General features: G+C 35.1%; 1 protein-coding gene and 1 pseudogene across 1 annotated transcript; one reads left to right on the top strand and one right to left on the bottom strand.

Moving 5' to 3' along the window:
- The first annotated feature begins 3,732 nt into the window (after positions 1–3,732).
- On the top strand, positions 3,733–8,332 carry LOC120185333 (protein EMBRYO SAC DEVELOPMENT ARREST 30-like). Its single transcript, XM_039189581.1, has 11 exons — positions 3,733–4,071; positions 4,179–4,400; positions 4,509–4,593; positions 5,186–5,256; positions 5,338–5,426; positions 5,504–5,747; positions 5,822–5,934; positions 6,103–6,193; positions 6,353–6,481; positions 6,853–7,406; positions 7,523–8,332. The coding sequence occupies exons 2-11, from the start codon at positions 4,236–4,238 to the stop codon at positions 7,947–7,949; spliced, it is 1,968 nt and encodes a 655-aa protein (XP_039045512.1). The 5' UTR covers positions 3,733–4,071; positions 4,179–4,235; the 3' UTR covers positions 7,950–8,332.
- Positions 8,333–9,303: 971 nt separating this feature from the next.
- On the bottom strand, positions 9,304–11,917 carry LOC120185267 (annotated as a pseudogene).
- Positions 11,918–17,505: the final 5,588 nt, after the last annotated feature.

Below are 17,505 nucleotides of genomic sequence, written 5' to 3'. Positions count from 1 at the left end.
AGTTTGCAAATTTGTGTATTTCTCTTTGGGAGAGAGTGTTCTCAAGAATTTGGGGTATAACTCTTGAGGGAGTTGTAAGGTTACTCTTTGTCCTCAAAAGAAAGAACAAATCAGTGAATTTGTTGGAGAATCCTTAGTGTGGATAGCTAAGGTAGTGGACATAGACTTTGGTTGAGAAAGTCGAACCACTCTAAATCATTGTGCAATTATTTTCAATTTTCTGCAAAAGCTTCAACCAAAATTTTTATTGCCAATTCACCCCCTCTTAGCCGATTCGTCAAACGATTAACTCAACAGAACCACTTCCCTTTTACTAATGATAAGAAATGTAAACAAGAAAATATCACAAGGTAGATGTTTACAAAGATTTATCTCACAAGAAAAACAATTAAAATATATGCAATGAGCTCAAATACTTATGTACAAGAGAAAAGGGAAAATAAAGAGCGAAAGAGTTTTTCTTTTGATCTCTATTGCTTAGAAAGGTGTTGTAACATTCTTTAAGTATCATTGACTTGTTTTTATATGTATGAATGAGCTTGTGATCGTTTTTATCCGTTGGAGGAAGTTTGGAGTTGTTGGGACTTAATTAGCTATAAAATAAAACTGTCCAGCACATGGAGTATCGATACTCGAGTTTGGAGTATCGATACTTCCTTTGTTATATTTAATAATCTAGTCGTTAATGTCTATTAAGCTGACCAATATCGATACCAATGTTTTGCATTATTAGTACTACTATGTAAAGTAGTATCGATACTCCTAAAGTATCAGCACAAATTTTACATTCTGGAATTTGAACAACTTTGAAAATCATAGGTAATGTCGATACTACTCTTATCTTTGGAATCGATACTATATGAATAATATCGATACTATTCATGCAGTATTGATACTACTTACCTAGAAAAACATTTTGTGTTCAAATTATTATTTAATGAACTTTGAATTATTTTTGAAAGCTTTGAATAAATTCAATTAAATCAAAAAAAAAAATTTCCTTATTTGTTATATCAAAAATATAGTTTCTAACACATTTCTTTATTTTTTTTATTAATCATATGGTTACAAAATATGAGTTATATAACATATTCTCTAACTCATTTATCATATATATGTGTTGGCCTAGTGATAAAAATACGTTAGTTCTTCCCCTTATTATTAAGGTTTAAATCCTTTTAATCTTTTTCTTTCTTTAATTTATTTTTCATTAATTTTTATCATCTAATTAGAAGAAAATTTATCTAATTAAACATGTCATTGTATTATTGGAAGATTTAATTTAAAATTAAGATCAAATTGATAAAATGTGTAAGTAATAAAGACTAAATGTGTAAATATACAAATTTTGTTAACGGTCATGTCAACTATTCCGTCAAATATTGATGATAAATAGTTAGATAATCTGATTGATTAAATTAAAATCCACCTATAATTAAATGATCATGGATTAGTTAAAAAAATTAAATATCATGGAACTTTAATTTTCTCTCACACTTTTCCTTGGATAAAATACACAAATGATCTTCGACTATAGGATGTTGCTTTGTTAAGACTCACAATTATTAAAAGTTATAAAATGGTCCCTTAATTATAGGGCGTTGTTTTGTTGAATCCCCCACTATTAAATGTTACAAAATGGTCACCCGACTATTTATATGTTTCAAACTCGTCCTCTTCCTTTTAAAAAAAATGATGGTCGTCTGAGTTGGATGTTAACTTGCTAATTGACATATGATAAAATCATATTTTAATGATGTCTATTGACACCACCGTTGCTTTCAAACACCGACTCGAAAAAATAATGTTTCAAGCATTGGCTCAATAACATAATATAAACGGAGGGTCAATCCAAAAAATACATCTCAAACGGTTTTGAGATCATATTTTATCATATCTCAATTAACAGATTAATGTCCAGTTCAGACGACCGTCAAATTTTTAACAGAAAATGACGAGTTTGGAACATTTGAATAGTCGAGTTACTATTTTGTAACTTTTAATAATCGAAAGACTTAACAAAACAACACCTATAATTAAAGGATTATTCTATAATTTTTAATAGTCATAGGATTCAACAAAACAATTTTGATGGATTACTGTGTACTTTACCCTGATTCCATTAAAAATAAATAAAACTGAAGAACGGAGACAAAATAAAAAAAAAAAGGTAATCTATGTCAAATACCACTCACCTTTAGGCTCGGGCTCGTTTATGCCAGCAACGTTTCAATTTTACCAATTTTAACACTAACGTTTAAGTTTAACTGCAATTGTGTCACTCCGCCGTTAATGGCGTAACGACGCGATGACATGGCACCTCCGCCCCGTGACGTTGCTGACGTGACTCCCTCACCAAAATGACGTCGCTTTGGCATGACTGTGTTGGTGCTAAAAAACCTCAAAATGATATAGTTTTATTTGAGAAAAATTAGTAAATAACGTGTTTGAAGGGATTTGAACCCATAACCTTTTGAAATAAAAGTTAATACTTAACCACTATGGCAACTTAGCTTTTTTGATATAATTCTATAAACATAATATATATAACATGAGTCAGCATTTGAAAAGTTATTTTCTAAAAAAACCCCTGAAATTATTAAAATTTCAAAAAAAACACCTTAATTTCCATAAAATTTCAAAAAAAACTCCTAAATTCCTAAAAATTCAAAAAAAAAATTAGGGAGTAAATAACATAATATATTTGAAGAGTTTGATACATTGAACTTGTGTTATTGATTTAATTCCCTACGAAACATGTTATAAATGCTCATTTGGAGTCAATAACAGAAGTGTCATCAATAGTGTTTGTGTTTAAAGTATATTGAATAACATGAAAATCTTGAATGTTTATGTTGTTTTAATGATTCTAATTTAATTTTAATGTGTTAAAATTATTGGTAAAGTATTATAAGTGATTAGATTTAATTTTCCGATCATTAGGAGGGTTAATCTCGTGTTTTAAGTCGAAAACAATGTGTTGTTTGGAATTTGTTTTCTGCCCAGTTTTACAAAATGTGCAATTTAGTCCATGAACTGAAATTGTTTAAAATGACGTATAATTTCCGCTCCTTTTATTTTGAAAATTTGCAGAATGATTTTTAAGTTTAATTATAGTAGTTTACTGAAAGTTCCAAATTATTATGTAAACTTTATGATTTTTTGGGATTTTTAGGAATTTAGGAGTTTTTTTAGATTTTTTGGAATTTAATGTGTTTATTTGGGAATTTTAATAATTTCATGAGTTTTTGTAGAAAATAACTTTTCGAATGTTGACTCATATTATGTATATTATGTTTATAGAATTATATCAAAAAATTTAATTTGACATAGTGGTTAAGTATTAATTTTTATTTTAAAATGTTATGTGTTCAAATCCTTTCAAACACATTATTTACTAATTTTTCTCAAACAAAACTACGTCGTTTTGAGGTTTTTTTAACACCAACACAGTCATGTTAAAACGACGTCGTTTTGGTGAGGCAGCAACGTCACGGCGCGAAGGTGTCATGTCATCGTGCCGTTACGTCATTAACTACTGAGTGACATAATTGCAATTAAACTTAAACGTTAGTGTTAAAATTGACAAAATTAAAATATTACTAGTTTAAACGAACCCGAAAAATGGTGCTCTTAGAATAGATTTGGTTGGTACTTCCGGTGAAAGATACCACTTGATTCACTTCTATTCTGTTGTGTTCCGTTCTTTTCACACTTCACTGACACAAAAATATGAAAAAACATTAACCTTTGTTTCAGATTTACGCTTCCATATGCACCACTAACGATCTTTATTTATTTATTTATTTATTTCTTCTGTCTGTTTCCCAGAAATTTTTCATTTTTTTATAGTTTCCCTTTCCAAAGAGACAAATCCATCTTAAATCTCAATCTGGGTCCTCAAGCTTCAGCATCAGATCCTTTGCTTCCTATTCAGATTTGAACTCTGCCCTTTTCCCTCTTCCCTGTTTCTCTTTCAAAGAAATCACATGGACAAGAAAGTTTAAATCTTGATTTTATTGGATTTCGAAGATTGGGTTCTCTTCACTGGGAGCTTATACTACAATCCAGGTAACAAAAGGATTATTTTTTTAATTATATTATAATACTGTTTGATTTGTTTTAATTCGTTTTTATTCGAAATTTCGATACATTTATTGGATTTTTTTGGATGATAGGGTGAACTGGGTGTTAAATTCAACATCCAGCAAGTGAATTTCCTTTTATGAGCCACGATGGTGTTCAAATCTAAGATAAAATGGGTTGCATTATTTGTTTTGACTTTATCATTGGGATCGATGGTGGCTCATCTTTCAATGACAAAGTTTTCAAGTATGAATTTAGTCCAGTATAGCGCAAAAGATGCTCTGAGCCATGATTTCTCTAACATTTTATCTCCTGTAAGTCTTTTCAGATTTCGGATTCGGATTCCAAATGTTTTATCTGCATTTGTTTGCATGTGATTATGTCGATTTGATGATCTTTATTTTTGTTATTGTATGTTGAAGGGTGTCATAAATAAGAGGCTATGGGGTTCTGTCAGGTCTCTGGAATCTTTGCAGCCATATGCAAACCCAAGGAACAACTATCCCGGTATTCGATTTCGCTTAAACTTCTTAATTGTGTATTTATGCTTCAATATTGCAAAACTTTAATTTTTGATGTCCCTATCTTTTTCATTAAGGGGCTTTGTTGAATCCATAAAGTTTCAAAATGTAGTAATGATAGATCTTGTTGTGTAGCTGGTGATTCTTACTACAACTTGTACTTTAGACCATCTCTTCAGCCTTCTTAATTATCATGTTTCCTGGACCAACATCTGAACGAAAATTCATGGTTGATTGAGAGGAAGATGAGGAGTTTCATTTTGGTAATGAAGATGAATGATGCACATGGGTTTATCTTTGTTTGTTTAAGTTTAGGTCTATGACAAAACCGGAACATGATAGGGGCAGACAATCTAAAGAATTGCTAAAATTTTGTAACTATGATAATTGTTAATAGGTTTTCCATAAGAACAAGGAAAGGTTGAGATTTTGTACATATGTGTAATACAGAAAGAACTATCTCGAGATAAGTCTGTGTAATATGTTGTTTGGTTTTGTCCTTGATGCTTGATACTTGACTAGCCACTTATAGTTCTTTTAGTCTGTTAACTAGTGACTGATCATCTCTCTTTTAACAGTTCCAAATGAAAACAGTAATGGTTTCATCTATGCAAAAGTATTTGGAGGATTCGAGAAGATAAAATCTTCGGTACTATCTATTAGATCCATTAAAGTTATCTTTTTTATTATACCTTGTTGTCCATTTATAACATTTTCGTTAAATCTCTAGATCTGTGATCTTGTCACCATATCCAGGCTCCTAAATGCTACTCTTGTAATTCCAGAGATACAAGAAAGTACTCGTTCAAAACAAATCAGGTATGGCTGCTTCTGTTTTCGTAATTCATTATCTGGCCTAATATGATATATTCTTACCCTCTTTTGTTATTATACAGTTATAAGTTCAAGAGTTTTTCCTATCTTTACAACGAGGAGCATTTCATTGCATCACTTAAAAATGACGTGAATATCGTAAAAAGCCTACCTGAGCATTTCAAGGCTGCAAGAAGAAACAATGGCTTCCCTATTTACAAGCCCAAAAATTCAGCTTCTCCAAATTATTATATCAAAGAAATTTTACCAAAATTAAAGAAAGCCAAGGTTGTTGGGTTGATTATTACAGATGGAGCGTGCTTGCAGGTAATTCAAAGTCTTATAAGTGTACATTAATGTACATGCGGTTCACACTTTTTCTGAAACATTACACCTTTCAGTCAATTCTTCCACCGAGTATGTCCGAGTTTCAGAGGCTTAGATGCAGGGTTGCCTTTCATGCTCTCCAGTTTCGTCCTGAAATTCAGATCCTTGGCCGCCGAATGGTGGAGAGGTATAATTGCCACCGAGTAAAAAATATTACGAAAGTAATACATTGCTCGACCGAGATTTATCTGATTCATCGTGCTACTGATCTTCCATTTGTTAATGAGTCTGGAGCTGTAATTACACAAATATCATATGCCTGCTATTCATGAGTCCAAGCTCTTTTAACCTGCAGACTACGCGCGTGGGGACAACCTTTCCTAGCGTATCATCCTGGTTTAGTGAGGGACACCTTGGCATATCATGGCTGTGCTGAACTTTTCCAGGTCCATTGTTTACACCTCTTCTTTCTGACATCCTTGTCTAGTCCAAGTTGCATCATTTTTTCGGAAGCATAGTTAACAAAAGAATAAAGAGGAATTCGATTGACATATTTGTTTGGCTCTATGGAATTTTCATTTCACCTTGCAGTTTGATGCTTGTAGGATGTTCATACAGAGCTTATACAATACCGAAGGGCACAGATGATCAGGCAGGGGATCCTTACTGACGAACTAAAAGTTGACTCACACTTGCGCAGAGAAAATGGCTCGTGTCCTCTTATGCCTGAAGAGGTATGTGACAAATACAATTCACTGTCACCGCATACATATTCAGTGAAGATAAATGTTACGTAGGACAGGAGGAGAAATACAATGGAGAAAACTGAGGACTGAAAGAGATGGGAAACGGAAGCGAGAGAATGAGAGGGACACATATAAAGAGCAACTTGGAAAATATCATTATAACATTACCAAACTAGATTATTTATGGTTACAAAATATATTACCTTTAATTAATTAGGAAATCCAAACTAACCCTTTAAATTTATAGCCTAATAAGGGCTTAAGGTTAGTCTGTCATTGAGACAACATAAGGATGTCTAGTGACTGTAGCAATGAATTGTTGTGCTTCACTTATATTTGTCTATCCCTAACTTTTGCAGGTTGGACTTCTTCTTCTTGCTATGGGCTATCCTTCTAAAACAATTATATACTTGGCAGGTTCTCAAACTTTCGGTGGTCAACGTCTTCTGATCCCTCTACGTGCTATGTTTGCAAACTTGGTGGATCGGACTTCGTTGTGCAGCAAGACGGAGTTATCAGACTTGGTTGGTCCTGAAACACCTCTTCCTTCAGATACATTTAAAGTACCCCATCCAAAAAATGAGGCAGAACTTAAAGAAGAGTGGAATAAGGCTGGTCCACGGCCCCGGCCACTTCCTCCACCTCCTGAGAGGCGCATATATCCACATGAGAAAGAAGGCTGGTATGCTTGGATTACTGAGACTGACAAAGAACCAAGCCCGTCACCCATGGATCTTAGGAGACAAGCTCACCGGTTACTTTGGGATGCCCTTGATTATATAGTATCTGTGGAAGCAGATGCATTCTTTCCCGGTTTTAACAACGATGGTAGCGGATGGCCGGATTTCTCAGGGCTGGTTATGGGACAGAGGTTATACGAGAGGGCTTCTTCAAGAACTTATCGACCAGACAGGTTCGATATGCAGAAAGCTAAATTCATGATCTTCTTTTTTTGGGAATTAATAAAAGCACTTTTTAATGGCAATGAAGAGAATGTCTGATACTGTCTTTTGTATTTTCTTCGAACAGGAAAACTATTGCTGCACTTCTCAACAGTACCCATGATAATATGTACCATCCCATCCGTAATTGGACGCTCTCAGTTAAGGAACATCTCAACAGAAGTTTGAGCAAAGAAGGCCTCATCCGGCAATCACTGTTGTCAAAGCCAAACTCTTTCCTATCGCATCCACTTCCTGAGTGCGCTTGTAGAATTTCTTCTCTCGAAAACACGAAACCAGTAAAAGGCAAAGATGGCAGGGTTTTATATGGAGATGAACATGAGTGCCCCAAATGGATGCAGTCAAGTGGGGCTGTAGGGGTTAGAAACGACGACACTGAATCTGCTGAGGACGATACTGATGTGGTCGAACAGCAAGAACGTGATGATCCCGATTACACGAGTAGCATGATGTCACTGATCGATCGTGATGAAGAATGGGATCCTAATGACTAATTGGATTTACAGTCGACACATTCCTCTTTATACCATCAACCGAGGGAATCAAGCATACGTTGAAATTCTTCTGGACTGAATATTTTCAGAGACACAGGGTAACAACTGAAACCATGATTTTAATTCATAGTTCCTATATAATCTTTTTCAGACAAATAAGGTAGATTCATTCAAGCAACCAGTCATAGAAAGCCAATGAGTTATATTTATATGGCTTACACATCAAAGTTTTCTAACATAAGAACAGTGGAAACATAAGTTTATTTACCTTTTGTTTCTTTACTCTTGTTAAAAGAGTGTAAATCTGCATAGAGAAAGGATGTCAATTAGATGGTTCTGTTATGACAATTCTTTTATTATGGATTAATTGCATTTTTGTTCTTTTATAAATATGCATCTTGTCATTTCCATTAAAGAAGCAAAATGAATAATGAAATCAAATCTCTATACAAATCAACAAAATACTATAAATATTAAACTCTCTTCATTTTACCATATGTGATCTTCCATGCAACTTCATTCCTATGGTGATCTGTTTTTTCATGCATCTGCTCATTTTGAACGAGCAGCATACATGCTTTTCACCATGACATGATGCTTAGGAACAAGAATTATAAGATTTCTTTCTGCAAGTACATGATTGTGTTTGCTTATATTTATTATGCATTGATACATGGTGTCTTTTGGCGAGCAATGCTAGGGTCATAATAGATTTATTTCCTTAGCATGTCGAACAGCCCATCTATCGGTTATCGAGTTGATAGATAATAACAAGGAGTGTGGTAGGTGGTCGGAGATGCATCGTGAGAGTGTAGTGTCGGATCTACTTACTGAGAGGTCGTACGTGGGATAAAGGTCTGTTATTCCGTAACAATACCTCCGGTGCTGAAGGTATAACAAGACTAAAGAAGCTGAGAACAAGACTACTGAAATTGCTGTGTAATTACAGACATGGACGGACTGTGGTATACACTATAGTATGTGTTACATTTTCAGTTTTTCTTTCTAATAATACACATCAAATGTTCTCAAAGATCATATCTCCATCCCTCTGATGTGAAAATGACAGAAGTTTAGTGGAACTTAATAATTACAAGAATACAATAATAATGAATAATTCCAGTTAGCGGTACTGGGAACAATTGATCATTTTGATCTATCCTTAGAAGAGAACTTCATGAGATTTCAATGCTATGATAGTTCAGAAGATTTATATTTACATTATGGAATCATGTCTTTCAAAACTGAACCAGAATGCATCATGTAGCCACTTACCAATTCCACTAAAAGAGATTAAAATGACCATTAGTCAATAAATTATTACTGAAATATCTCAATTTAACCTCAATCAATGTAGTTACTCTTAAAACGTTTTTACCAAGTACTACTCTAAATCCTTGATTTCCACAATATATCCCATGGAAAATATTTGGCTAGTATATTTGGGTTGGTTTTGTGGTCAGGCCAGCCCCTAATGGGAAGAGGGGGTCATAATGTGGCAACTGATCAACAAAACCAGGTGAATGAAAGCTTGCCAGTAAAGCCATAATCTCCGAACAATACATCGGCTACGCCTTGACCCTCACCCTCACTTCCCGGAAGCCATGCTGCAACAAGAGCATCTATGGAGGCAAGATAAGGTTGGATCACAACAGGACGACCAGATACAACTACAACAACACATTTAACGGTTCCGCAAAGATTTGTAATTGTGCTTGGCCCTGGGTGAGGAATGGTCAGATTCAAACTGTCTCCTTGTGTCTCCATATGGATGCTGTCCTACTACAACAACGGCATATGGGAAATTGTTGGACTTGACAAACTCGGAATCGGGGTTTTCTTTGTATACAACTTCAGTACTTGAATCAACTGTGTTCTTGATGGCAGTGAGGATTGTAGTCCTTGTCCATGAAAAGGGCATTGTGTAGGCTTCTTTATCAAATCGAAACAAGACAATAAATGTAATTAATGGAAGAAGTATAGTAGTATTTTGTTACCACTTGAGTTTGTTTCCACTTAGTACCTGCCACTCAATTGTCCATCCACCACATTGGTAACCCAAATTATCTGCATGGCTACCAGCCACTAGTATTTTTGATGCCTGCTTAGGCAAGGGGAAGCAATGGAGCATCAGCAGATTCTCCGTTCTTTAACAGCATAAATGATTTTCTCACTAACAGCATAAATGATTTTCTCACTGCTTCCCTAGCCGATTCCCTGTGTTCCTGTTGAATTTGTAGGATAACATAGGAGTCAGGATACAAAAATCATCTTGGTATTGTAAAGCAACATGGCTAAATGGCTAACCTGACTTCCAAGATACTCAACCAAGCTTTCATCTGCTAGTGGGTTCTCAAACAGACCCATCATGAACTTAACTCGCAAAATTCTCTTCACCGCATCGTCGATACGGCTCATCGGAATGAAACTATTCTTCACCAGGTAGGTTAGTCCATCAATGAACTCTGTATAGTTGTATGGAACTATGATCATGTCAAGGCCAGCAGTGATTGCAGCTTGAATAGAATATGTGTAGTTAGCATGGGGTGGAGAACTATCCTATCAATACCCTGCCAGTCTGAGATGACAAAGCCCTGAAACAACTTCGAACATACATTAAACAACATGAAAAATGCTTTGAGTTCTTCGGTGTGGCTAACTAGAGGCGAAGATAACGAGATCGGTATCCTGAAACGAAGTGTTTTCTTAAGAAAGTTGGTGACCATGTCATGATTAGCGTGCATCTTAGCTCCATTCAAGGTTGAATAGGAGACCATGACTGTTGAAACACCTTTGATGATTGAAGTGTAATAGCCTGGCATATGAATGCTAAGCAAACCATGCATGTCAATCACTGTGTTGTTCTCATTGATTCCTTTGGTTGTTCCACCATCACCTACGTAGTGCTTTGCACAAGCAGCAACATTATTCCTGGATACCAAATGAGGGAAGAAAAGACAAAAATCAGCATTTTATATTACTTAAACATGCCTCAACAATGGGTTGAAAAACATGCTTACTTTCCAGCCACAAATGGAACACCCTTGGGAGAATTAGGAGAGATGTCTCCTTGTAACCCAGGTATAATCTCGGTCATAGCTTGAACGACCGCCAGATCTTCGCTGTAACTTTTGTAACATCGGCCCCATCTAGGATCTCTACATACCTGTCATAAATATAGTGGAATATTCACCGTGATACAAGGTGCAAAAGCATATTCATTCGGATGTTTAACTTGGCTCGGGAATATTTACCGCGATACAAGGTGCAAAGCATATTGGATGCCGGTAGCTCTGACTTCAAGAGCTGTTGCAGCTCCAATCCTCTTGACTAGTTCAGAATCCCTGGTTGAAAATCAATGTTAATTATAATTACTAGCTAGATTCTGAAACTTCACAAGGTTTCACCGAGTATTCGGACCTAGTAGCACCGAGACCGATGTTGTGAGGAAAAATTGTAGCATTCTAGACATTGCTGTGGCCATGAACGGCATCAATCCCATAAATCATTGGAATTCCTAATCTGGTTGACAATGCACCCCTTTGAAACTCATTGATCATGTTGATCCAGTCCTTTGGTGAAGCTTGTGGAGCTGGGACACTACCTCCTCCACTCAACAAACTACCTTTAAAAATCAAATTCATTCACCCTCGAGTCTTAGAGACGTCCATGGCCGGGGCGGTGTACTAGAAAGATTTTTTTTTATCGAAGTCCGAGTATATAGGATTACCGATGCAATATTTTCTCATCACCTCAGCTGTAGTGACATTACGTTCAATCTGGACCATCTGTCCAATTTTTTCCTCCAATGCCATCCTTCCGATCAAGTCTTTGATTCGAACATTCAACGGCTGTTTCGGATCTTTATATTTCATGTAATCGGTACTTGCATTTGCTGAAGCTGCCAAGCAACACCAAACCAGAATTCCCATAAAAAAGATGGGAACAATTCTTGGTCTTTCCATTCTAATGCTCCAATAATTTCCCTTCAAGAATGAAACAACAATAAGCAGATGCTCACTTAGAACTATAACAACATACAGGAAAATCCCAGAAATCCAATGAAAAGACTTGTTTGAAGATGGAAGACGAAAAGGGTGTGGTATTTATACAAGAATATTAGCTTAATTTTTGCATATGCAATTGCATTAACCATAGGAAAGAATAACAGAGATTCAAATTAGAGATGATGTGGCAGATAAGCAAACATTTATTTCACTTAACCATTTTTGGTTTCACACATCAGCTTTAATAGATTTGTTTAAGAATTTATATCCCTTAATTTTTGGCAAGATTTTAAAGCAAATCATACAATTAAAGGCAGTTTATGATTTGATTCTTTACGTGTTTTTATCACTAACTTCGGTTACTTTTTAAGAGATGATATCCGGTCGGCTTGTAATCCTTACTATAAGATGATGCTTTGTTGAGTCCTTCAACTATTGAAAGTTACAAAATGATTATTTGACTATAGGTGTTGATTTATAGAGTCTCTCGACTATTAAAAGTTACAAAAATGTCACATGACTATTTAGTATGTTCCAAACTAGTCATTTTCCATAAAAAATTTGACAACATTCTAAGCTGAATGTTAACTTGTTGACTGAGATATGATAATTTTTTTAGATTATGAGATTAGATTTTATTATATCTCAGTCATCAGGTTAACATTCAGCTCAGAATGTCGTCAATTTTTTTAACGGAAAAATGACGAGTTTGGAACATACTAAATAGTCATGTGACATTTTTGTAACTTTTAATAGTTGGGGAAATAGTCGAATGATCATTTTATAACTTTTAATAGTCAATGGATCCAAAAAATATTACTCTATAGTCGAAGGACTATTTGTGTACTTTACCCTTTATATTTTAGCATTCGCAACTTCTTATCAACGACTTATTTATGTTACAGAAAAATACTAAAGTCCCTTGTTATTTTACCAAATACTACCCGAAAGAAAACAGTGCTTACAATATATTTTTAGAAACTCTTACAGTTTTTTTTTTAAATTATAATTGCTACAATTTATACAGTTATTTATAATTAAGAATAATTTTGAATACTTCTATACTGTGTTATTAATTTTAGATTTTTATTTTTTTACTCCCCCTTACCTATTAAAATTGTTCTTTATTGACCATTCTATGGTCAAATTTTTTTAATTTTGACTTATTATTATTTTTATTATTAATAAAAAATATATGTTAAAATATTTAAATAAATAATTTTAAATATGTTTTATAAAATTTAATTATTTAAAATAACTATGATTAAATATAAAAAGTAACCATAAAAATTAAATGAGGGACAAATTTAGTGGGAGGAATATAATTTTAATGAAGTTCTTAGATTTTTTAGAAGGGTAAATTACATAAATGATTATTAATGGTTGAGTAAGTTTTTCTTCTCCCCACCATGTTTCAAAATTAACGATTTGGTCACTATTAAGAGTGTGAACAACAAAAACAACCAAGAACTTGGTCATAAATAAAAATTTCATGTGCAAACAAGAAAATATACTAATCTCTACAGAACATTAAACAAGAAAAGAAGAGTTATCTAAATCTGATATTTGTCCAGCAACATAATCTCCATTAGCTAATATTACGGGTGAACAAAATTTGATTTAACTCGATAAAATTAAATTTTTTGAATCGATTTGATTTGACTCGACTCGTAATTTTATAAAATCGACCTGAGTCAAAAATTCAAATAAAGTTTAGTTATAAAATAGAATTCGAATAATTCAATTTTTAGTAATTAGTGGATTGATTTTAAGTTCGAGTCGAGTCCATCAACTTTGCATAACATATCTATATCACAAGTGAAAAAAATATGTGTTTATATCGTGTATGGGTATAGAAAGCGGTTTAAAATGGAATCAATTAGTACCATAACAATATAAATATTTACAATCAAATTTAAACAGAAACTTGAATAATTCAACTCGACTTAACTCAACTCGAATTTCATAAACGAATTTTGAGTTTACTAAAAAAATTAAACGAAATTTGAATTATAAAATATGACTCGTCAACTTAAATAACTCAAAATTCTTTGATTCAATTTCAAATGAAATTTGAGTAATAAAGTATGACTTTTGTAGCAAAACGATGTCAAGTCAGTCGAGTTAACATGCCAAACCAACATTTCATCACCCCCAATAACGGTTGTTAACGGTAAGTGACAAATTTGTTATAAATCGATAATGCTCGTAATCAAATCGTTAGTTTTGAAACATCAAAGGGAAATGTAACAACCCGATTTTTAAAATAATATTTAATTGAAATTTGAGGGTTTAATTGTGAAAATTTGGCAAAAATTTGGGACTGAATTGAAAGATTTTAAAACTTGGAGCTTGTTTTAAAGTTAAAAAAATTCAGGAACCAAGCCCTGAATTTAACATTGGAGTGTCGGCAGGCAATTGTTATATGCGTGATTTCTGTTTTGAAAAACAGAAATCAATTTCACAAATCCTTCCTCACGCACACAACCTCCAAACTCAATTTCGACGCCGTCCGAATTCCGATCGTTGTTTTGAAACCACCGTTGTGTTCATCATCGAGCGAGGAACAAACCCTTCAAATTAATTGAAGCGAAACGCGGCCAAACGTCGGGAATTTCCAGTCAAAGTAGCGATGGTTTTGTTAGCTCTATCGCCGAGAAAATCTTAAATTCACCGCTGATCGTTGCTCCGTTTACGACACCTCCCGCACCATCGTGTTCCTTGTGCCATTCCGAGTCCACCGGTGTTCCCCTTTTTCTCCGGAGGCGGTGCCGCGTGGGGAGGTGAACCGGTCAAACTTCCCGATTTGATGAATTCGAGCTCTCCGACGTTCAAAAATTTGAACTGAGCTTTGTAAGTATCTCGAAAACGCTCAAAATAATTTTTTAGAAATTTTTCCGTAATTTTTAGAGCCCCGGAGGACACCTCACGCGCCACACGCGCCGCCGTAGGGCGAGTGAGTGACCGGTTCAACCGGTTTTCTTAAGGGTTTGACCGGTCACGACCCGACCCGTTTACCCGACCTGACCCGTTGACCCGACCCGTTGACCCGACCCGATCGTTGACCGTTGACCGGTGCTATTCTGGTAAATAATTCGGTTTTGGTGCTATTCTGGTAAATAATTCGGTTTTGGTGCTATTCTGGTAATTAATTCGAAATGGGTGCTATTTTGGTAAATATTTTAAAAAGGGTGCTATTTGTGTAAAATGTTCAACAGTTTGTTGACCTCCTTTGACCAGAACTTTGACCGGCTTTGACCGGCTATTAAACGATCGTTAATCTTTTCCGAGTATACCTATCCTGATAGTTTTCGACGTGCCGAATCCGTTTCCGTGGTCCGTTTTGTCAAATTCGAACCCAAAGGTCTCCAAATCGACGGTAAAAGTGGTTGACTTTGACTTTGACCAAGAATTTGAATTTTCGAAAAGTCATACTTTATGTTTTTCGACGCCTTTATTCCGATTCCGCAATTCGTTTGGCCAAATTCAGACTCGAAATACCTCAAATTGATAGTCAAACCCGACAAATGCTTATATACTTAAGAAGTTTAGCTTTGAACAATTAAATAAGATTTGGGACTGATAAATATTTATTGTTTGAAGGTACAAGAGACTCTTCGGATCGTTCTACAGCTCGACCCAGCTCTTCTAGATCAGTTAAACCACATGTGCCAGTATTCACCCGTTCGAAAACTGTAGCAGAGCGTGGTGAAACCAGCAATCAGTAGATTTGCTATTTGAATCTATTGTCGAGGTGTGTTCCCTACTTATTATTGAACTGTTTTATTGGTTTTAATATGTGGTACACCGAATTCATTGGTTATTGTTTTATGGATGCACCAATTTAATGTGACAATTTATGGAATATGGCTGCTATCTAATTTTTGTTTTGAAATGGTATATGATTACCATGTTTTTGGATTTATGGAATTTATGTCACGGTGCAATTGAATTTTGGAATTGAATTATGATGGAATAGCTCTGATCAAGCTAACTGGGCCTAATGTGACTCTTGAGGGCCCCAAGATGTTTCATTAGGTCGGCTTTCCTTTGGTGTGTGCTTAGGGTAAGCTATATGGACTTATTGACTTGGGCTTAAGGATACAAGCTTCAGAGCCTATCCTTAAGTCGGCTTTCTTTTTGCTATGTGCATAAAGTAAGCTATATGGAAAATAATTTTGAGAACTACTGATGGTGTACCAGAAAAGGGTTTAAACTATGATTTTCAAAAGTTAAACTCTTTTACGAATTTGTGAGATTACTGGACTATGATTTGTACCTATTGACATTTTATGGAAATGTTGGGACACACTGAGCCTAGCTCACCTTTTGAAAATGCTTTTCCCCTTTCAGATACTGTTGGTTAGATACCTCGGTTCGAGCACTTGGAGGATCAACATATCTCTTGAAGTAAATCATATTGTAATGTTTTTATCTTGCAAGTTGACTTTATTTTGCTGACATGGACCTTATTTTAAATATCGGATTTTATAATGATGACTCTTTTGCTATTACTGCTCGGTTTATTGTGATTTTGAATTTGAAGACATGTTTTAAATTAAATTATTATTTATTGGTACTATATTTACGAGTTGGATTTTGATAGTATAATTTGTTTATAATTTCATGTTATTTATAATGTGATTTCATATTGATGGAATAACGATTTCGGAAAATGTCTTTAATAATCATAATGTGATCCACTAGATTTAGTCGAAACGCATAGGCCGGGTCTAGGGGGTTACAGGAATTGGTATCAGAGCATTTGGTTTTTAACCCTCGGACTGTATATGAGTCCACATTAAAAATACGGTTTTGAAATATTTTGCAAAACGAGTTACTAAGGCCATGTCACAAAGTTATTAAGATTTTAACTATGTTTGAGACTCCAAGTGCTTATCTAACCCTAAGTTTTATCTTCTGTAGTAAACTTGAGATCCATCAAAATGAGTGCTAGACGTGGTCGTCGAACTAGCCGTGGACGAGGTCGAGTGGCTAGATTCACAGATCCGATCGATGAGATACGGGTAGATCCCCCACCTCCGATAGGTGATCATGCTCCTACGACCCAACGGATCTGCCTCCTGCCGCTGGTATTGGCATGACTACACCGATAATAGGAGCGACCGATATTGAGTCAGAGTCTACCAGAGTTACTTTGGATGAGAATTTTGGTAGGCAATTTCTACAGTTAATACAGGGAGCAGTCAGAGCTACTGGTGTTGTATCTGAGGTTCTTATTTCGCAGACTTTGATTGCCAATGGAGTTAGAACTTTTGGGGGACAGATAGGTGGAGCTTCTACTGAAGCTGAGGATTGGCTCCAGGATACAGAGAGACGCATGGATCAGTTGGGTTTGGACTCAACTAAGAGATATCAGGGAACTGTGGCGATGTTAGATGGCAATGCCTATACTTGGTGGGAGTCAGTGACCAGTAGTGTTCCTACCGATCGTTTGACCTGGAATTTCTTTAAGGATCGCTTTCAGAGCCGTTTTCTGGGAGAGCGCTACTTAGCTCAGAGACGAAAATAGTTTCAAGACCTGGTTC

The sequence above is a fragment of the Hibiscus syriacus genome, unplaced genomic scaffold (genome assembly GCF_006381635.1).
Source record: "Hibiscus syriacus cultivar Baekdansim isolate YM2019G1 unplaced genomic scaffold, ASM638163v2 tig00113096_pilon, whole genome shotgun sequence".
Taxonomy (NCBI): domain Eukaryota; kingdom Viridiplantae; phylum Streptophyta; class Magnoliopsida; order Malvales; family Malvaceae; genus Hibiscus; species Hibiscus syriacus.
The sequence above is the reverse complement of the archived record's forward strand: the minus strand, read 5'-3'. Positions and strand labels throughout refer to the sequence as shown.